The 22,914-nt window shown below is 36.4% G+C and overlaps 2 protein-coding genes across 2 annotated transcripts in view; both read left to right on the top strand.

Moving 5' to 3' along the window:
- The window catches only part of MKLN1 (muskelin 1), a 240,632-nt gene that overhangs the window by 135,680 nt on the left and 82,038 nt on the right, over window positions 1-22,914 (top strand). The window contains exons 7-8 of the mRNA XM_044679015.1: window positions 1,356-1,433; window positions 11,641-11,706. Coding sequence (XP_044534950.1) covers window positions 1,356-1,433; window positions 11,641-11,706 — 144 coding nt within the window. The remainder of the gene's footprint in view (window positions 1-1,355; window positions 1,434-11,640; window positions 11,707-22,914) is intronic.
- Window positions 20,465-22,122, top strand: LOC123249029 (vacuolar protein sorting-associated protein 26A-like). Its single transcript, XM_044677985.1, has one exon. The coding sequence runs from the start codon at window positions 20,614-20,616 to the stop codon at window positions 21,595-21,597; it is 984 nt and encodes a 327-aa protein (XP_044533920.1). The 5' UTR covers window positions 20,465-20,613; the 3' UTR covers window positions 21,598-22,122.

Here is a 22,914-nt window from a genome sequence, read left to right as displayed (position 1 = left end):
CTTGACTGCACATTAGCCATAAATTAAAATTTTTAAATGTTATATTTATTAATTAGCCTTATCTTAGAGGATTATATATAGAATTCTAGATTCCACAGGATTCAAAGCCAGAAGTTATTTGTGTTCATGTAATACAATCACCTCATTTTAAAGTTGAGAAATTTATGAACCAGTAAGGGGAAATAATTTATACAATGTGATATAATATAATAAGTAGCATTACATAAATTATTGAGTTTGGAGTGGGAAAACCAAAGTTCAAAGTCTGATCAGTTATTTTCTAACCTCTCTGGGCCTCATATTCTTTATCTATTAAGTGAGAATAGATTAAAGGATTTCTCAGTCCATTTCTAGCTCTGATCCAGTGACCTATATTTGGCCTTCTGTCAGGAGTATCCTGTACTTTTTTTTGTTGGAGGAGGCAGTAGTTCGGTTTGGATATAATCTAGGCCTTAATTAGAAAAAGTAAATTGGAAATGAGGAAGGGAGCTGAGAAGTTGCCAGTGAAATATTTCAATCAAATGTTTCTAGTAATAATCACATGCTCTCCAGACCCTGGATTCATATGTTGAGTGAAAATCATATTAAAACTTAACCCAGAGCATGATTAGGTGGCTCGGTGATTTGAGAAGACAGGCCTAGAAACAGGAGGTCCTGGCTTCAAATTGGGTTCAGACACTAACTAGCTATTTGCCAGACAAGTCACTTAACCCCCATTGCCTAGCCCTTATCACTCTTCTGCCTTGGAACTGATATTTAGTATCAATTCTGAGACAGAAGGTATGGGTTTAAAAAGAAAAGAAAAGAAAAGAAAAGAAATCCAATTATCTATTACTCTATAGGTATTTATTCATATTATTCCTAATTATTTTTTTTCTTTTTCTGTTTGGCAACTCTTAAGTATAAAATTGCATCCCCCCACCCCTCACCCATGTTTATTTGTATTTATTTTCCCCTCCAGAAATCAAGTTAGACCATTTTGCTATTTGATCATACTTGTCTTTTTCCTCCTAATTTAAATGTGGCAACAAATTTGTAACTAACAGGTGCCACAGTAATGAGATGCATACCAACTTTGATATGAGCTGCCATTCATGCAAAGTTTTTGAATGATTATGGCAACTAATGTAGTACCATTTTATTTGGGATGGCATGGAAAATGAAATGAGACATATTTTGTGAAAATATGTCACTAAATTGACTGACATGTTATATGTTTTATATTATGTATTCCTGTGGAGAAAATCTAGAATAGCAATTTTGCTTAATACAGACTTTTAAATTCTTATCCATTCTACTTTAATAATATAAAAGTATAAGCAAGTTAAGGAGGATTTTTTTTTTCACATTTACAGATGGTTTGTTCAACCAGTATATCAGTCAACAGGAATATAAGCCACGGTGGAGTCAGATCATCCCCAAAAGCACTAAAGGTGAGTTGGACATTTCAGAATTTAAATGCTTTTATTTAAATGCATCTATCTTTGCAATTTGACACAATAGGAAACCTTTGAATATAAAAAAGTTTTAACAGTAAGTATTTAAATGGACAGGGCAGAAAAGGCACTATCTTCCTATAACTAGTGCTTACCCAAATATGCTGTGTTTTTTAATAGTGGTAAAGGATTTACTTAAAAGATTTCTTGTTGCATTTTCATACTGGTGCATTCACTCATTTTAGCCCATGTTATAAATAAAAACTTCCATCACATTACTAGAATATAGTAGTAACATGGACAAAAGAGATTCATAGGAGTGCCAAAAAAGATTAATATAACCTTTTTTTTGTAGTCACCTATGCCATTCCTGTACCAAAGACAGAAAAACTGACCAGTTGAAGCTTTACCTTCCTTGTCTTTCTGTCTAGTTCTTCTACAATAATGAGATGAAAAATTCTTAAAACTGGTAAAAGGAAGAGAAGGTTTTTCTGGGTGATCAGCCTTGAATAGAAGTTGTCTGACATTTTTCAGTCACCTATCTTATTTCTTAGGGATTAAAAACTGACTTGTCATCCTTCTGTCCAGGACCTCCTATGATATAGATGAGAAACTCATATAACCCTAAAAAGCTGAAACTGGGGACTGACTTGTTAAATCATATATTAAAATAAAAAAATGTTTTTTTTTGTTTGTTTGTTTTACGGATTACATGTAATAACACATTTATAAACAAGTTTTCTTAAGTTACATGATTTAACTTATCTCCCTCTATCCCTTAACTTCCCTCTCCCAGTGCTGGCAGGTGATTTGATCTGGGTTCTGCATATATTATTATGCAAAACATTTCCATATCGTTCATTGTTGTAAGTAATCATAGAAAACCAAAATCCAAAAGCATAAGCCCAAATAAATAATTGAAAAATCATATCCTTTTATCTGCATTCTCACTTCAGCAGTTCTTTTTCTGGAGGTAGATAACATTCTTTGTCTTAAGTCCCTCAGAATTGTCCTGGATTATTGTATAGCTGAGAGTAGGTAGCTAAGTATCACATTTGATCATTCCATAATATTGCTGCTACTGTGTACAATTTTTTCGTGATTCTGCTTATTTCACTCTGCATCAGTCCTATATATTTAAATTTTTGTACAAGTTGAAAATAGAACTCCCAAGTTGTTAGATTCCTAGTCAAAAGCTACACGAGATACTATAATAATCTCTTGACTCAATGGAAATAGACATTGTATTTTCATCTATTTAAAATTTTATTTATTGAGATTAGTTAAAATTCATATAGTGAATAGTATTATTTGCCCTTTTAATGGAGAATTTTTGTCCTTTTAAAATGTTTGATCTTATCTTTATTATTGCTTTTTTAAAATTAGATTAAAAAAACAAAACTCTTACCTTCAATGTCCATTCTAAGGCAGAAGAGAGCTAAAGGCTATGCAGTGGAGGGGGGGTTAATTTACTTGTTCCTGGTCATATAGCTAGGAAGTTCTGAAGTTAGATTTGAATCCAGAACCTCCCATTTACAGTCTAGATTCTCTATTGAGCCACCTAGTTGCTGCCTTTCAATTAGATTATTATTGATAATTTTCTCTCTTTTTTAAACTACATTATTTTTGAGTGTATCTTTTCCTCCTGTAATACATAGCAAATTATGCATATTTAGCTCTTCTTTGGGGTCAATCTTGCTCAATAAAATTATAGTAGTTCTTTTTTTTTCTTTTCATTGAAATGGTTTTCATATCATGTTGTTTTCCTTATTCTACTTACTATATTCCATGTCATGTCATATAAAGTTTTCTGTTTCTCTAAGTTCTCCATGTTTATTGTTTCTTATTCTCAGGTAACATTCTATTGTATTCATGGATCACAATTTATTCAACCATTCCTCATTTGATCTGGGATGACTTTTGCTTTTACAAAAAATTCTTTTCTTTAGCCCTTACCTTCCATCTTAGAATCAGTACTATTTATTAGCTCCAAGGAAAAAGAGTAGTAAAGACTAGGCAGTGGAGGTTAAGTGACTTGCCCCCCAGGGTTACACAGCTAGAATTGACTGAGGCCAAATTTGAACCCAACACCTCCTGTCTCTAGGTGTGGCTCTCAATCCACTGAGCTACCAGCTGACCCACAAACATTCTTTTCTAATTATGTCCCTCTTTGATCATCTACCCATTGACACCTTCGGGGAAATATTTCAGTTTGCATGTTTAAACCTTGCCATTAAGCTTAGTGGTGAGCATAAGAATCATAGTAAAATATAGTTCACTATTTTACATATTACTATTTAGATAATTAAGTACATCATGAATTTGTGACATTATTGCTTAGTGTTATGAATAAAAATTAATGTGGAGGCTTGTTACTAAATTTGTAAGCATTTATTAGTAAAGAGGAAAAAAAGAGAGAAAAAGGATTTTCAGCCTTTCTAACTTGAGGTAAGATCCAATCCTCCATTGCAGTTGGCACTCCATGCTGCTGCTTGTCAGAGATAGCCCAGTGAGATAAGAAAGCAGATAAGAGGGCAGTATCAGCCCCAGGGGTTGAGTTAGTTCAAGAGCCAGGTCCAGAGAAAAGAGACCTCAGCTTCTCCCTGTGGCATTCCAAAACTGTAGCTCCTCCCACCACAGGATCGTAGGCCAATGGCTTTCAAACACTTGTAACATTATGCCTGCGCCAGGATGCTGGGATGCTAATCCTGACACTGGGATGCCAGAGGATCCTGCTGTCAGACCATAAGATATACTACTAGGGTGTGCAGGATCAAGGTCTCCTAAATATTTACTTCACACAATCAGCTTAGATTATAATTCCTCCATTATTTAGTGGACTGTCTTCATGAGTTCCATTGGCAGAAGAAAAAAATTGACCGTAACCAACATATTTAGTCACTTAATCTATATATCTTATTTTTATGTAGAACCTGCCATAGGATCCTTTTTGTTCCCATAACCTTTGAGAGCCCAAGGGTATCTTCACGCCATAATGAAGCATTTATCTATGACAGCATTAAAAGATTAATCAAATGAACCATAATTCTTAAATTGGTGGTGGAATGGAATAGAATTTTTTTTTAGCAACCAACTTAAGTATTGTGATTGAAAATTCAAAGCACTTATTTTTATAACATAGTATAAAAATTAAAATGAATTTATATTAACTTCTAATATATTTTTATGAGATTTATTAATAATCACTAGAAGTAAAGGAATACGATAACAAAATAAAACCATGTGACCAAACTAATCTACCTGATCAAAAGTCCTGTGTTCACAGCTGCCCTCATAGGAAGTAAAGAAAAAACTAGACACGGAAATACACTGAATTTATCTCCTGTCTACGTTGGCATTTAATGACAGGAATTCAGTGGGCTCCTGGATAATGTAGTTCAAAGGTACAAGATTTCCAATCATACATTCCCTCCTGTAATCCTTTTTGGGAGACCAGTCTCCCCAAAGGGATCATTTTAAACATAAGTTAAAACTACAATAATTTGGGGGTAAAGAGAAAAGAGAACAAAACCAATGATTGTGAGGTGCATTGACAAAAAGCCAATTACGGGGCAGTCTCCTTTGGCATAAGAGTATACATACAAAACAAATGCATTTAACCCTCCACACTTTAAATCACCACATTGCAAAATTGACTCTGGATCTTCTGGTGCAAGGTGTGGTCTTTGCAGGCATCTTCATGGTGCCTTCTCCAAACAGTTTACTTTCTGGATTCTGGAAGTAGCAAGTTTCTTATCCTAAAATTACTCTACAAAGAATTTAAACTTTGCATTATAGAATAATAATACATTCTTCCCTGAGGAGGATGGTGATGAACACAGGGATCACTCAGGGATACATGGCTGAGTTATGAGGTATATGAATCAATTGGCAAAAGAAAATCAAAAACATTGAAAAATCCAAATAAAACAGAAAAAATAACTTGTGGATAAAATATAAAACACCCAAGTCTTATGTCTAAAAATTCTAAGTAAAGGAAAAACAAATCTATAACAGATCCTTGAATCAGGGCCCAATTAAAGTGATTTATGTAATTATGTCCTTAGCCAATCAGTAGCCAGGACTACAGGAAGTTTGCCACACTATGAAAGACAGAAAAGGGACTAGATTATTAGCAGCAAATTGGAAATAGCATTTTCTGGTCTAATTTTACCTTTTTCTCTAAGTGATACTGGAGCCCAATATGGCAGCCAAAGTGAGGTGCTTCTTTAGAATGTGGTTCAGGGAAGTCCTCCCTCTGACATATGTCAAAATAGCTACACTCTTGAACAAGTTCAAGTCCTCTTGTCTTGACTCAAAATTTCATCAATTCCACTGGGATTTGGTCTCTTTGATCTTGTGCTTGATAGGTACCATGCAGGTTAGCTTTATACTTCTTTGGCATTGTGCAATGGCTCTTTTTGTATTCCCTTCTCCTGGAATCAGACGGAATCATTAAGCAAAGTCCCATAATTTTTTTTTTTATAATAATCAATGGCATTATTTCTATAGTCTAAAGCTTTTTGTATATGTAGGGACAGTAAGGTTAATGGACATTTTTAAAACTTACCTTACTGAAAAATAAAAAAAACTTTTTAATACTGGTTAACATGTGCTTTGAGTTCAAAAAGGAGAGAAAAGAAAGTGAGTTCCGGGTTAAGATGGCGGCAGAGTAAGGAGCAGCTGCTTGATCTCTCCTAACCGAAGCATATAGCACTCCTCAAGGAGACATAAAAACAAATCCAGATGAACGAAGGGACCCCACAACAGGGTGCAGCATTGAAAGTATGTGGAATTGGGGTATTTCCACGCTATAAAAGGGTGAAACAGCTCTCATTAAAACGTGAGCGGAGGAAGACCCTCTCCCATCGCCCATACCATGTACAGCTCCAAGGCCAGCGCACAAGAGTTAAAGTAGGTTTGGGACACCCATTAAGTCATTGGCAGCTCTAGGGCCTGTTCCTGAGAGCAGCAGGACTTAGGACCCCAAGAGGCTAAAGAACGCACACGGACTTTGAATACAGACCCTGAGCGCTGGCCCAGGTGAAGGCTTTGACTTAGGCGCGGACAAGGATCTTGAGCGCAGGCTTGGACCTCTAGTGGGGATCCTGAGCAGACGGGACCACAGCTGTGGAAGCAGCGCCCTGAAACTGCTGAAGGAGCCTCGGGCAGAGGGGAAGACCTGGAGGACCACCAGGAGGCTTGACCCCGAGAACAACGAGACCTGAGACTTCAGGAGCCTAGAGAGTGCAGATAGACCCTGAGTGTGAGGATAAAGCTGAGAAGGGGCTGGGTTAACAACAATGGCAAGCCAAAATCGGGAACCCCAGAAGAGAAAGATTATCAAGCAGAAATCGGTAACACTCAACAACTTTTACACAGAGAAAAGCCAGACAACAGAGCAAACAGCAGAGGAGAACAAACAAGTAATCATATCCAAACCTTCCCCCCAAAAATGAAAACTGGTCACAAGCTATTGAAGAGTTCAATTCAGAGATGATGAGAAAGATGGAAGAGATCTGGCAAGAAAATAACAGTTTAAAAGGCAGAATTTTGCAATTGGAAAGTGAGGCTCAGAAATCAAATGAACTCATGAGCAAATTGAACACCAGAAATGACCAGATTGAAAAGGAAAACCAAAAGATTATAACCGAAAACCAGTTCCTAAAGGCTAGAATTGAGCAATTAGAAGGTAATGATCTCTCAAGATAGCAAGAACAAAGAAAACAAAGTCAAAAGACTGATAAAATAGAAGGAAACATGAAATATCTCAATGAGAAAGTGACAGACCAAGAAAACCGGTCTAGGAGAGACAATCTGAGAATCATCCGTCTTCCTGACTAAGCAGAAATTAATAAAAATTTGGACTCCATACTAAAAGAAATAATTCAGCAAAATTGCCCTGAAGTTCTACAACAAGAGGGCAATATAGACATTGAAAGGATCCATAGATCACCTTCTACACTACACCCAGAAAAGACAACCCCCAGGAATATAGTAGCCAAATTCAAGAGCTTCCAAGTAAGCGAAAAAAATCTTACAAGAAGCCAGAAAGAGACAATTCAGATATCAAGGAGCACCAATCAGGATCACACAGGATCTGGCAGCCTCCACTCTAAAAGACCACAAGGCTTGGAATATGATATTCAGAAAGGCAAGAGAACTGGGCCTTCAACCACGGATCAACTACCCATCAAAATTGACTATGTACTTCCAGGGGAAAGTATGGGCATTCAACAAAATTGAAGATTTCCAAGTATTTGCACAGAAAAGACAGGACTGAATGGAAAGTTTGATATCCAACCACAAAAATCAAGAGAAACATGAAAAAGTAAATAAGAAACAGAGGGGAAAGAAAGAAAACTCATAATTTTTAAATTTGCCTCTTTAAGGGCCTCAGTGAGTTCTAATTATCTGTATTCCTATGTGGAGAAATGCTATGTATAATTCTCTGTAGTGAACTCTATTCACTATTATAGCAATCAGAAGAATAATTCATAAGGAGAGGACAGAATACTAAATGGTCTAAGATGACATGGGGGTGGGAAAGAGGGGGGCAAATAGTAGGGGACACCAAGAGAAACTTGAGTGAATAAGAAAAATAGAATATTCTATTACACACAAAGAGGTTATGGGAAGGGGAGGGGACAAATACAAATTAGAAGGAGAGGAAGAGAGCATTAAGAGGTAATATTTAAACCTTACTCTCAGTGTAATCAACCCAGAGAGGGAAGAGTAGCTATATTATCCATTATTATTATCTCTTATCTAACCCTACTGAGAAAGTTAGAAGGGATAAACCAAGGGGAGCAGGGGAGTGGGGAGGTCAAAAAAGGGAGGGGAGAAGAAGGGGGAGGGAATTCATTAGGCCTTTAAAAATAAAAAGAGGGGAATAACAAGGGAGGGGGTAGAAAGAGAAGTTAATCAAGGGAGGGGATAAGGGATAGCGGCTCAATAGCAAACTACTGATTTAAAAGGAAATAGTATAAGAAAAAGGGGGTAGGAATAGGGGAGGATATGAAAATGTCAGCAAATGCACAACTGATAATTATAACTCTGAATGTGAATGGGATGATTCCTCTCATAAAACGGAAGCAAATAGCAGAGTGGATCAGAAACCAAAATCCTACCATATGTTGTCTACAAGAAACACATATGAGTCGGGTAGACATACACAAGTTTAAGGTTAAGGGCTTGAGCAAAATCTTTTGGGCATCAAATGAGAAAAAGAAGGCAGGAGTGGCTATTATGATTTCTGACAAAGCCAAAGTAAAAACAAATATGATTAAAAAAGACAGGGAAGGTCATTACATCCTGATTAAAGGCAGTATAAACAATGAGGAAATGACACTGCTCAATGTGTATGCAACAAGTAGTATAGCATCCAAATTCATAAAGGAGAAACTGGCAGAGCTCAAGAAAGAAATAGATAATAAAACCATACTAGTAGGAGATCTAAATATTCCTCTTTCAGATCTAGATAAATCAAACTGAAAAATAAATAAGAAAGAGGTAAGAGAGGTGAATGAAGTCCTAGAAAAATTAGATTTAATTGATATGTGGAGAAAAATAAATAGGGACAAAAAGGAATACACCTTCTTTTCAGCTGCACATGGTACATTCACAAAGATTGACCATGTTATAGGGCATAGAATCATTGTAAACAAATGCAAAAGAGCAGAAATAATAAATGTAACCTTCTCAGATCATAATGCAATAAAAATAATAATTAGTAGGGGCACCTGGACAGGACAATCAAAAACTAATTGGAAATTAAATAATATGATTCTTCAAAACCAATTTGTCAAAGAAGGAATCATAGAAACAATCAACAATTTCATTGAAGAAAATGACAATGATGAGACATCCTACCAAACTATGTGGGATGCAGCCAAGGCAGTACTCAGGGGGAAATTTATATCCTTGAGTGCATATATTAACAAATTAAGGAGGGCAGAGATCAATGAATTGGGCATACAACTCAAAAAATTAGAAAGCGAGCAAATTAAAAATCCCCAGATGAAAACTAAATTAGAAATACTAAAAACCAAGGGAGAAATTAATAAAATCGAAAGTAAAAGAACTATTGAATTAATAAATAAGACTAGAAGCTGGTACTTTGAAAAAACAGATAAAATAGACAAAGTACTGGTCAATCTAATAAAAAAAAAAGGAAAGAAGAAAACCAAATTGACAGTATCAAAGATGAAAAGGGATGCCTCACCTCTAATGAAGGGGAAATTAAGGCAATCATTAAAAACTATTTTGCCCAATTATATGGCAACAAATATAACAATTTAGGAGATATGGATGAATATTTACAAAAATATAAATTGCCTAGATTACCGGCAGAAGAAATAGAATACCTAAATAATCCCATATCAGAAAAGGAAATTGAACAAGCCATCAAAGAACTCCCTAAGAACAAATCGCCAGGTCCTGATGGATTCACAAGTGAATTCTATCAGACATTCAAAGAGCAACTAATCACAATACTATACAAATTATTTGATATAATAAGCAAAGAAGTAGTCCTACCAAATTCCTTTTATGACACAAATATGGTACTGATTCCAAAGCCAGGGAGATCAAAAACAGAGAAAGAAAACTACAGACCAATCTCCCTAATGAACATAGATGCAAAAATCTTAAATAGAATACTAGCAAAGAGACTCCAGCATGTAATTAAGAAGATCATCCACCATGATCAGGTGGGATTTATACCAGGAATGCAAGGATGGCTCAACATTAGGAAAACCATCCACATAATTGACCATATCAACAGTCTAACAAACAAAAATCACATGATTATCTCAATAGATGCTGAAAAAGCCTTTGACAAAATACAGCATCCATTCCTATTGAAAACACTGAAAAGTATAGGAATAGAAGGACCTTTCCTAAAAATAATAAACAATATATACCTAAAAGCATCAACAGACATCATATGCAGTGGGGATAAATTAGAAGCCTTCCCAATAAGATCAGGAGTAAAACAAGCATTTAAGACCAAGAAGAGATAGAGAATATTACAAAATGTAAAGTGAATTATTTTGATTACATTAAATTAAAAAGGTTTTGTATAAACAAAACCAATACAACAAAAATCAGAAGGGAAGCAACAAGTTGGGAAAAAATCTTTTTATAACAAAAACCTCTGACAAAGGTTTTATTTCTCAAGTTTATAAGGAGCTAAATCAATTGTATTAAAAAAATCAATTGATAAATCGTAAAGGGACATGAATAGGCAGTTTTCAGATATAGAAATCAAAACTATCAATAAATACATGAAAAGTGTTCTAAATCTCTCATAATTAGAGAAATGCAAATCAAAACAATGGTGAAGTACCACCTCACACCTAGTTGACATGCCAGTATGGCAGCAAAGGAAAATGATAAATGCTGGAGGGATTGTGGCAAAATTAGGACACTAATATACTGCTGGTCAGGTTGTGAATTGGTCCAGCCATCCTGGAAGACAATTTGGAATTTAAAAGCTTGCCTGCCCTTTGATCTAGCCATACCACTGCTGGTTTTCCACCCCAAAGAGATAATAAGAAAAAAGACTTGTACAAAAACATTTATAGCTACATTCTTCGTAGTGGCCAAAAAAAAAAAATTTGAAAATGAGGGGGTATCCATTGATTGAGGAATGGCTGAATAAACTGTGGTATCTGTTGGTGATGGAATACTATTGTACTGAAAGGAATGATGAACTGGAGGAATTCCATGTGAACTGGAAAGACCTCCAGGAATAGATGCAGAGAGAAAGGAGCAGAACCAGGAAAGCATTGTACACAGAGACTGATATACTGAGGGATAATCGAACATAATGAACTTCTCTATTAGCAGCAATGCAATGATCCAGGAAAATCCAGGGGAACTTAGGAGAAAGAATGCTCTCCACATCTAGAGAAAGAACTGTGGTAGTAGAAACGCAGAAGAAAAACATGAACATCACATGGGTCGATGGGGATATGATTGAGGATTTTGACTTTAAATGATCACTCTATTGCAAATATTAATAATATGAAAATGGTTTTTGAACATAAATACATGTATAACCCAGTGTAATTGCTCATTAGCTCAGGAAGGGGGGGAGGGAAAAAACATGAATCATGTAACCATGGAAAAACATTCCAAATTAATTAAGTAAAGAAATTGTGAAAGATTTTCATGTTATTGATTCTCCTTATCACTCTAGGTGATGGAGAAGATAGCAGACCAGGAATGAGAGGTGGACATCAAATGGTTATCGATGTTCAGACAGGTAAGCATTATTTCTGGGTAGCAAAATTTTATTAAAAATGAGTTAATTTTAATATATTAATTTCTTTTTCTTCCTTTTAAAAATATCTTTTTGTCAAATGATACTTTCCCTAATCCAGAGAGGGAAAGAAGGGTTATACCTGAGAATTTTAGTGTAACAAACAGTATATTAATTTCATTCAAACATTACTGTACTTTTCACCAAGATGCATAAGTATGGTGGGTAATACTTAATTGGGAACTAAAGAAGAAATTTTTAGATTGCCTGAAAAAAAAAAAAGCTGTAAAAATAAGCATCAGCACATGGCCTAAGAAATTTATATTCACAAAGAAATTTACATAAATTTACATGCAAAATTATATTACATATAATTTTTAAACTTTTTTCCCTTTTTTGGATGATTTTTCATGAAAACTTGGTGGAAAAAAGTAATCTTTGTTTTTAATATGATTATGTGGCTTTTAATTCAGTGAGATGGGAATTTTTAGAATGAGGGCATTGGATCAAGGGACATTAATAAGTATGTGAGAAGCTGATGCAAATTTGGTGGCTCAAGTTTTATTTGCAAGCAGACTTCATTTTATTGATGTCCCGACCCACAACTAATGAGACCCAATAGAGAAGTGATAGAGCAAAGTTTACTTAGAGGAAAGGAGTGGGTAAAGGTGAATAAGAGGCCGATGGCATCCGAAGTGGTAATGGGTTGGGGAGAATAGCAAGGGGGGGAGCCTGAGACCAGTGGATAGCTAGGGTTCTCCACCATAGCGGAGAAGGGGGCAGTCTCTTAGAACTTGGTTGTCTGGAATGAGGTAATCTGTGTTGCCTCTGTTGGTCAAAGTGGGGTTACTTGGGTAAAGTTCATTGCATGGCCCTGATGGGATTGGCTTTGGGTGTCAGGGGCTTTTGTTTCCCAGGCTTGTGCCTAGTAATGCAGTACAGACTGAGGGACAAGATTTTGGTGTTCTGCCAGATATTATTGAGACAGTTTCTGTCCCAAGCTCAGGCAGGTGCTGTGGAAAGGAGGCCTTTGGTCTAGGAGCTATCAGTTAACATTTTGGTAATGAAGAGCCCTGCATTGAGGCTGAATACTTACTTATTGAAAGTAGATTGAGGTTTATAGTATTTTAATGGTTCAAATGATTAAAATTAAAATAGTTTGATTTTACCATATGGAAAAGGAAATGATTCCAAACACTTGGGATGATGGCATTTTATTATTATGTGTGTCTTTATGGTTATGTATACATATACACATATATATATATATATATATATATATATATATATATATGTATATGCTGAAATTCAGTTACTCAGCTAAATCTTTCTTATAATTTTTCAAAAAGAAAACAATTTTCTGCCAACTTAGGAAAAGAATAGTTAGTGTTTATGTAGTTCTTTAACATTTGCAAAGTGCGTTACAGATATTAACTCATTTTATCCTCACAAGAACCCTGGGGGTTGGTGCTATTTATTCTCACCTCCATTTTACAGAGAAGCAAACTGAAACAGACAGTAGTTGTGTAACTGACCCAGGACCACACAGCTAGTCACTATCTAATGCTACATTTGAACACAGGTCTTCCTGGTTCCAGGTCTAGTCTTGTATCTCCTGCACCATCTTATCATTTGTGGATTGTTTGAGTTTTGAAAGCTTCATTTATTTCTAGTCAGATTTTTTTTAAAAGAAACAAAAAGGTGTGAAATTTTTACTTGAAAATTAAGGTACATGTTTTGAACTCATTAATTTTGTGCCATGCTTGTACTATGTTTGGCCTCTGGAATTCGTAAACATGATTGAAGTCCAAGAGGGAAAGGTAAAAAGGGAAAGGATGAGAAATGGAAGGAAGCTGGGTGCCCCACTCCCCACCCCCAACCCCGGTAAGGAATTGACCAGAGCCTTTTAGACTGACAGAGCAGAACAAAATCAGGCTAGACTCCAGGGATATTAAACTGGGTTTATTTGGGTTAGGAAAAGAAAGGTTTGGGAAAGCCAGGGAAAATTAGATCTCCAGCAGCTACCTGGGATCAAAGAACTCAGGGGCAAAAGGCGCTCCAGAGTAAAAGACTCTCTGGGGAAAAAGGTGCCCTGGGGAGAAAAGGGCTCTCCTGGGGGGAAAAGACGCCAAAACCCACATTGTCTCTTCTTTTTATACTTTCTCAGACACCTCCCACAAAGGAAGTGAAATGTGTCTGAGGAAGTTGAGGCAAAGAGTCCTGGGAGATGTAGTCTCCCAGGGTTCAGAACATTCCAAAATGCACAACATCTATTTAACAGCTTTTCCCAGCAGCCCGGTTTATATGCAGTAAAGATAAGAGAAAAACCCCCAGGAACACTACCTTACCGTACCTAGATGGTTTCACTATTATTGTGAGCATCACTTGGCCATTGTTACTCATCTGTCTCACTTGCTGGACTTCACATAATCCAGCATAAGATAAAATAAGTCAGTGTAGGCAGTTAGGTGATACAGATTCAGGAAGACTTCTGCTACTAGCTATGTGGACCACTAAAATCCCATCTTTTAGAAATTGTTCTCAACCTTCTAATTCTGGTACCTCCCTGTTTTTATTGTTTCCTATTTTTCCCACTAGAGTGTGAGCTCCTTGAGGTAGAGACTGTATTTTGCCTCTTTTTGTATCCCAGGACTTAGCATAGTGCCTGCAAAATAGAAGATACTTAATAAATGTTGATTGATTGATTGACTTGAAGGAAACCAGGAGATGTTGATAAAGAGGGAAAGCATTCCAGGCATGGGAAAATACTTGCACCTGAGAGATGGATTGTCTTGTTCAAGGAGGCCTGTATCCCTGGATCAAAAAGTATATGGCAAAGGGGAAAGTATAAGAAGACTGGAAGGTTGTTGGGTGTTAGGTTATGAAGGGCTTTGAATGTTAGGGAGAGGATTTTGTACTTGACCTTGGAAATGATAGGGAGTCACTGGAATTTATGGAGAATGAAGGTCACATGGTCAGACCTATGCTTCAGGAAGATCACTTTGGGGACTGGATGGAGGATAAATGGATTGGAATGAGGCAAGACTAGAGACTGGAAAACCCACCCGCTGGCTATTTATAGTAGTCCAAAAATGAGATGTTGAGGTCCTACACTAGGATGGTTGGTGACAGTATCAGAAGAAAGAAGAGGATGTGTTTGAAAAATGTTGCAAAGCTGAAGTTGACAGGCCTTGGCCGTAGGTTGTGTAATAATGAATGTTAAAACTTTTATGGATATTGATGAACTTTGTTGATAATGATAAAGCTTTAAAGCCAAGCTGGATCAGTTGGTGGATGAACTTGCTGGAGGCAGATTAATACAACACTATTTATTTTCTTGTAGAGTAGGGAGAGTAAAAGTAGGAAAGAGAAACTAAATAGGAGATCTATTAATACCCTAGCACTAATATTTGACTAAATAACCAACCCAACCACCCTGCACTCTCTATTCTCTTTAGCTAAAGATTATCTTCTATCTTAATAAGCTTTTCTAATTTATAAATCTTTTTATCCATATATATTTAAATCTTCACAGTTTAAATCAGCTTCAGTGTCTCCCTCTCAGCTTTAAAAATTCCACTTTCTGGGTCAGTTTCACAGATAAACTCTGGCTCCACCTGTGGCCGAGAGAGGAAAAAACTTATCAGTAACCCACTCTTCTTCTTAGTTTTGTATTTATCCCAGCTTTTTCTCAGCTCTCAACAAAAGTATATCAAGTAACTTCAATCTTCTTCAGCTGTCACAGAGTAATCTTGCCACCAACCGTCTCCAAACCAAGTCTAAGACCCAGAGCTCGAAATCTCAAATTCCCAATTGTCTCTCCTCCCTTAAAGTGATCTCCCTCAAATTCTATGGTCTTCTCTCTTAAAGGGGAAGTAGTAAAAATGAACAAAACCATTTCTTTTGATCTTAAAACTTGTTCTAAAAAAAATCCTTATCAACAGTTGTATGTAAGGGAGTGTCAGATAATGAGGAGTCAAAGTTGACACCCAGGGGGGTAGGGGGGAGCCTGTGGGACTGGGGATATGGTATTGCTTTTCATGATAATAGGAAGATTAGGAAGGAGAGAGAGGTTTTAGAGAGAAAAATAAGGTTCAGATTTTGAACATTTTGAGTTTGAGATGTCTGAAAGACAGAAATGTGAGACAAGGTTAGCAGAGACATTTGAGCAGGACACATAGGTAATCAGCATAGAGATGATAATTAAAATGATGAGAACTGATGAGAACATGATGATATATAGCAGTGATTCCCAAAGTGGGCACCACTACCCCCGGTGGGTGCTGCAGTGATCCAGTGGAGCGGTGATGGCCACAGGTGCATTTGGGGGCATTGAATAACTGTAAGGGGGTGGTGATAGTATGTGAAAGGAGGTGCTAAGTAATATTTTTTCTGGAAAGGGGCAGCAGGCCAAAAAAGTTTGGGAACCACTGCTATATAGTATAGAGAGAGAAGAGAAGAGGACCCAGGACAGAACCTTGTGAAGCTCTAACCTTTGTTTAGAGGATGTGGCCTGGATGTCCAGCAAAGGAGATTGAGAAGGATCAGTCAGGAGAGTAGGAAGTGAACCACAAGAGAGTGGCTCTCTGAAAACCCTAGAGAGAAGCGAATCAAGAAGAAAAAAATGATCAACAGTACCCTGGGCTGCAGAGAGGTCAAGAAGGTTAAGGACTGCAAAAAGGCTATTGGATTTATCAAATAAATGATCATTGGTAACTTTGAAGAGAGGAGTTTTTTTGGAATAAGGTCAGAAGTTCGATTATAAGGGGTCAAGAAGAGATATTCACCTTACAGTAAATATATTTACTTTGAAATAATTGTTGCTTCCTGTATAGGAATCATTGATCTATAATTAAAAACATTTCATAGTAAAAACAGTAGAGAAATTCTAAACGAAATGTTATATGAGGCCTGAAGAAGATAATTTACAAGGGGTGGGTACAGAGATGCTTGGAGAGATTTAGGAATGTCTTCATATATAGAATGACATTAATTGAACTTTAATGGATGGTTAGGGATACAATAAGCAAAGGGAAGAGGGAAGCCATTCCTCACATAGATGAAAGGATGCCAGAATAATGAGTTGCAGTTCTAGAGTTGTCGATGAGCATTAAAAGTAGAGATTGGTATGAGATGTAATGGAGCCGCAATCGACCATCAGGAATTTGTAACAAGGATATGAAATGGGAAAGAGAAAGATTGTTAAAGGTAGCATCAAAGTTTGAAACATGGAAAACTAGATAAATGGTAGTGCCATTAAACGGAAATAATGTAGTCAGAAGGAACCAATTCTGAGGAAAAGATAATAAACTTCATTTTATCGAAGTTGAGTTTAAAGATCTAGTTGTGGGATCATCTACTAAATCTATATGCTGAAATGGTAAATTCTTTTTCCACTTCCACATGACCCTAAAATAGTCTTCTGTCTTCTTATTTTTTATTTTCTTCTATTTCAGATCCTTTATTAGGACAGATAATTTTTAAAATAGGATTTGTATGGATTGAATAGGAAGAGACTTTTTCTTGTATCAGGGAGAGAAGGAAAAAGAAAGAAATTAGAATACAAGAAAGGATCAAAGCCATATGTTGTGTACAGCCTTTAAAAATGAGTTTAACAATTAAAAGTACAATATTGTTGAATAGACTTATAATAATGGGGTGGGGAAGGAACAGAATTAGCTATATAGATCAATAACTCATTGAGCTAGCATTAAATGTATGAATTACTCTTTGAAGATAAAGAAACAATATGAAACAATATCTTGTTCTACCCACATAACTTTGTTATTGGGAGGGTTTAAAGTTGTCAAGTGAAACCACTAATATGGATAGTAGAGGGATTACATAAGGATTTTTGGTTTGGCATGCTTGTGAAATTCCTCTATCCCTTTCAAGGTGTTAAAGACAGCTATTTAAGAAGAGATGCTATATGAATCCTTTAATTTGTGTTGCAATTTTTAAGGTACTTCTGGGGATAAGATTCAGGAAGAAATTATGGTATCTTTTCATTAATTCTCAATCTGGACACTTACAATCTCATATTTTCAATTAGCATGGCTTATTCAAAGGCTGTGGCCCCAGTCTCCATATTTTTGGCATTCCAGCCAAAAACTGCATTTTTCTGGCCTTTCACGGAAAAGCCATGATGATGATTTGTTTGTTTGTCTAGGAAACTGCACATTGAGTTGCTGTCCACCTTTTGGTGGTGAGAGAAAGGATGGAATATTTTCTAAGAATACTTTGAGGCTGTGTTCAGTCTTAAGTATAGACCTTAGATTATATTCATAGATGTCTTTTTTTTTAAATGTTGATTTTTTTTTTTAACCCTAGAGTGAGTCTATTTTTATGTTGTCCTTTTCTTTTGGTCTTTAAATCTTACAATGGTCTTTAGCCTTCCATTTCACTTTTACATCAGATAACTTGCTTAGAAACTTCTGTGGTTATTTTTGTCTTTGATTTGGTTTTGGTCTTGAATTAAATGTTTTATAGTTTTTTGTTATTTTGGGGACAGCATCTGGTGCTTCCTCTATTTAATTTGGCTTAAGATCAGAACCAGAAAGATTTCTGATGTTTTCTCTCTAAAAGTCCTCCTATTAATGGCATGAAAAAGAGTTAAAAAGGAGCATTTATCTTGTTAAAATTGATTTTTATACAAAATATGCTAGAGCCCTACATTATTCAACCATTTGTCCTCATCAGTGTCATCTTTATTATAGTAGCAGCCTGGTGCAGTAGAATAAGTATCAGACTTAGAAGTAGACCTCAATGAGTTCAAGACCTAGCTCTGACACTTTTTAGCTTCATTTGCCAGAGGTTTTACTGTAAACAAATTTGTGAACCTCAGCTTTCACATCTGGAGCGTGGAAATATTGTTTAGAGTGCAGACTTCATAGGATTGTTGTATGGAAAGTATTTTATGGAATTTAAAGCATTGTATAAATGTAAATTATTGTTGTCAATAACAGTAATACATGATTCTTTGCCATGTACCCTTAAAGGAGTATTAGAGGGAAAGCTTTAAAGAAGTTTAAATATATATATACACACATATATATGTATATATATTCAGATTATTTAACCTAAGGTGTTCGACTTAGTTTTACAATAATTTCATGAATAGCATATGACTTAGGAATTTTTACTAACTTTTTCTCAGTTAGGAAGATTAAAAGTCAAAGAAGTTTGGTCACTTGATCTAAGGAATGTTGGAAATCTAGTTATAACTTTTCTGGCTGAGTATTTTGTCACATGTGTTTTAGTTATCTTAGGCAGGAAAGTGTTTAATAAACTAAGCCTAGTAACTTTTTTTAAAGCATTTATCATTGTTAATCTTATTTTGTAAAACAAAACATTATAGGTGCTAATAGAGCTATAGATCTATAGTTGAAAAGTGTCTCAGAGGCCAACTTATTTACCCCTGCCATTTTATAGAGATGGAACTGAGTCCAGTGACTTGTTTCAAGTCATGTAGGCAGTGGTTCTCAAGACGGGTTTTGAACCTAGGTCCCTGCAGTCCCGGAGATAGTTTTAAAATCCTCTTTTTAAATCTACAATAGGGCTCTTGTATCCTCTGGGAATTTATTTTAAGACCTACCATGGGTTGCTAAAACTGCAGATGTAAGCGAATCCCTCCTGACCCCATATATAATGTAATTTTCTTGTACATACATATAATAATATTTAATGAATAAATTAAATAAATAGTAAGACATCAACATTAAATACAGCAATAATAAAGTACATTGTACACTATTATACTGTACTGTACTCATTCTCTAAGGGTATATGGGTATTCAAGAAGGACTAGCACTTCTGGTTTAATGGCTTGTGGAGCCCTTTTCAAGACTGCTCACTCACCGTTAGTGTCTACCTGTATAAATATGGGCAACAAACCCATCAGTGAATTAGAGGGGTGTCTACCCCATGCATGTGAAGATTTGTGGTGTAATATGTGGATAACAAAGATTTGTTTCAATAGCCATAAAAGCAGCTGAAACAGACACTGGTTTGCTTAGATTTTGATCAGATCTTAGAGGTGTCACAGTCATCCATTTCATCCCAGACATCCTAATTTTTGTCGTTCCACTGAACTTTGATGATTAAAATAAAGAGTGAGGCCGACAACTTGATTCAACTCTCCATCACTTAAATTCATTTCATGCACACATCAAGATGTCGTCCCATGATGTTATTGTTTCTCCTTGAAATGAAGGACAAACAAGTTCCCTTGCTGCCCCCTCTGTTTTATTTTTTAATTTCTTGAACTTTCCAAATTTCCACTTTTTTTTCCAATTTTTCCTTCTGTGGTTAATTATGGGTAACTAAATTAGTGGATATGGAGGCCGTATTGTATTTTATATCCTGAATGCGTGTTTGCTAGTGCCTTCCTCTTTTGGACAGTGATAAAAGCTATACCTTCAAATCATTGGATTAAAGCATCTAGAAGTGTATAGTTTACTAAGCAAATGAACAGAGTCTTGAGAATCAAGAATTGCCTATGTTTTCGTGAATATTAAAGAGACTAATTCTGCTTTTGTTGAGATGAAATTGTAAACAACTATTAGCTAAAAATATTCTAAATGGATGATCATTTTTCTTAATTTTTTTCTTGTAATAACTTTATTTCCTTTTTTATTTTTTGAGTAGAAATTTGAATTTAGTGTAACTTTTAGAATGGAAGAAAAGCAACAAAATCTTTTTTAGTAAAATCTTTTTTAAAAATTAAATAAAAGGTGGTCCCCCGCCCTCCCTGGAGGGGTCACGTGCTCGCGGGGGGGGGGGGGGAGAGGGTGGCCGGTGGTCACATGACGGGGACGCCGCTGGGCGGAGGGAGCCGGGGCTCGGGGTTTCCGTGCGGGGCACGCATGCTGAGCGGCGGCGGCGGCAGCGGCGGCGGCGGCAGGGCTGACCATGAGTTTTCTTGGAGGTTTTTTCGGTCCCATCTGTGAGATTGATGTTGTCCTTAATGATGGGGAATCAAGGAAGATGGCAGAAATGAAGACAGAAGATGGCAAAGTAGAAAAACATTATCTCTTCTACGATGGTGAATCTGTTTCAGGAAAGGTAAACCTAGCCTTTAAGCAACCTGGAAAGAGGCTAGAACACCAAGGAATTAGAATTGAATTTGTAGGCCAAATTGAACTCTTCAATGACAAGAGTAATACTCATGAATTTGTAAACCTAGTGAAAGAATTGGCCTTACGTGGAGAATTGACACAAAGCAGAAGTTATGACTTTGAATTTATGCAGGTTGAAAAGCCATATGAATCCTACATTGGTGCCAATGTCCGATTGAGGTATTTTCTTAAAGTGACAATAGTAAGACGACTGTCAGACTTGGTAAAAGAGTATGATCTTATTGTTCACCAGCTGGCCACCTACCCAGATGTTAACAACTCCATTAAGATGGAAGTGGGCATTGAAGACTGTCTACACATAGAGTTTGAATATAATAAATCCAAGTATCACTTAAAGGATGTTATTGTTGGAAAAATTTATTTCTTACTAGTAAGAATAAAAATTCAGCATATGGAGTTACAACTGATAAAGAAAGAGATCACTGGAATAGGGCCCAGTACCACGACAGAAACAGAGACCATTGCCAAGTATGAAATAATGGATGGTGCACCAGTCAAAGGTGAATCAATTCCTATAAGACTCTTTCTAGCGGGATATGACCCAACTCCAACAATGAGAGATGTGAACAAGAAATTCTCAGTACGATATTTTTTGAACCTGGTCCTCGTGGATGAGGAAGATAGACGGTACTTCAAGCAGCAGGAGATCTTCTTGTGGAGAAAAGCTCCGGAGAAGTTGAGGAAGCCCAGGACGAACTTTCACCAACGCTTTGAGCCTCCGGAGCCACAGGCATCAGCTGAGCAGCCTGAAATGTGAAGGGAGGAAGGAGAGGGGAGAGGGAAGGGGAGGCTCCCGGGCCCAGGGGTCACAGCCTGCACAGGACAAGGCCTGAGACCCTGGCCTTGCCTCTCTCTGACCACACTCACCTATTTTGCCGCACTACTAACCATTCTCAAAGGTGTACATTCAGTTAAAAACAAAGTGCTTTCTCTGAAACACTGAAAACTTTCTCAAGCTGCCGTCTTTTTTTTTTTTTTTAACTTCCTACTTTAATTTGCTCAAATGCACTCAGATATGCATATGCTTAAACATTAAACATTTCTACATGTGTGTAAAAAATTAAATAAAAGGAGAAATGAATGTATAGCTGTTCTTTATTGATAAAGAGTGATATTTTTTTGCTTGGTGGATTCTATAATACTTGATAGTAGCATTCATTCTTAACAATGTTACATATTAAGCCAAATATGGATACAAAGTGCCAACTTATACTTTTGGAAACTTTTAAAGTCAATAAATCAATATTGTAAGAAATAAAATTTAGTTATTATAGCTATATATTAAAATTATGTGGCCGCCAGGAATCAACAATTCAGGTTGATTCCGTAATTAAATCAGACCCAAGTCAGCATCGGGTTGAGGAGTTTATTTACAATCAGGTAGGTAAGGGTAGGAATAAAGAGAAAAAAGGGAGGTTAGAAGGCTAAATAAATGAAGCTGTAAGCCACAAGGCCCAACAGCTAGATAGTCAGAGTTTAGAATTGGCCCAGCTAGGCCAAGGAAGCCAGCCTAACTTACCCACGTGACAATACAGAGTGTAAGCTGTCTGTGGTCTCAGGAGATGCTTCTTCCTCCAGTTCCAGAGGACAACTGCCCCCACAGGAAGTTCATTAACTTACTTAAAGAGAACGTGTCTTTCATCACTTCCTGTGGTCCACCTCTAATTCAAATGGACAAATGGCAGTTTCTACATTGATTTGGACTGCCCAAAGGGCAGTCCCTTATTCTTGATTTGTTACTTATTGTCACGTGTGGGTAACTCATCTCCCCTCCCCACTAAGGGAGGTGGGAGTGACATCATTAGCATGCCTGGGTTGAGTAGATTTTTGACTATTAATGGGATCGAGCTAATTCTATTTACACAATATCAGCTTATTTGAAATTCTTCAGAATTGTAAATAACAATAGCTTCTCAATTGTTCCCAAACTTTTCTCATAATTTTTCCTTGTTATATTACTGCATACTAAAGTTATTAGTTATTTTAACCTATAGTAATAGTTTCAGGTTTATAAAATTCCAAGAATGGAGGATCTGTAAAAAGAAGCTCATTGTAGCATGAATTTTCCTTTTAA

This window comes from Gracilinanus agilis, chromosome 5 (genome assembly GCF_016433145.1).
Source record: "Gracilinanus agilis isolate LMUSP501 chromosome 5, AgileGrace, whole genome shotgun sequence".
NCBI lineage: Eukaryota > Metazoa > Chordata > Mammalia > Didelphimorphia > Didelphidae > Gracilinanus > Gracilinanus agilis.
This window is presented reverse-complemented; position numbering and strand designations above follow the sequence as displayed.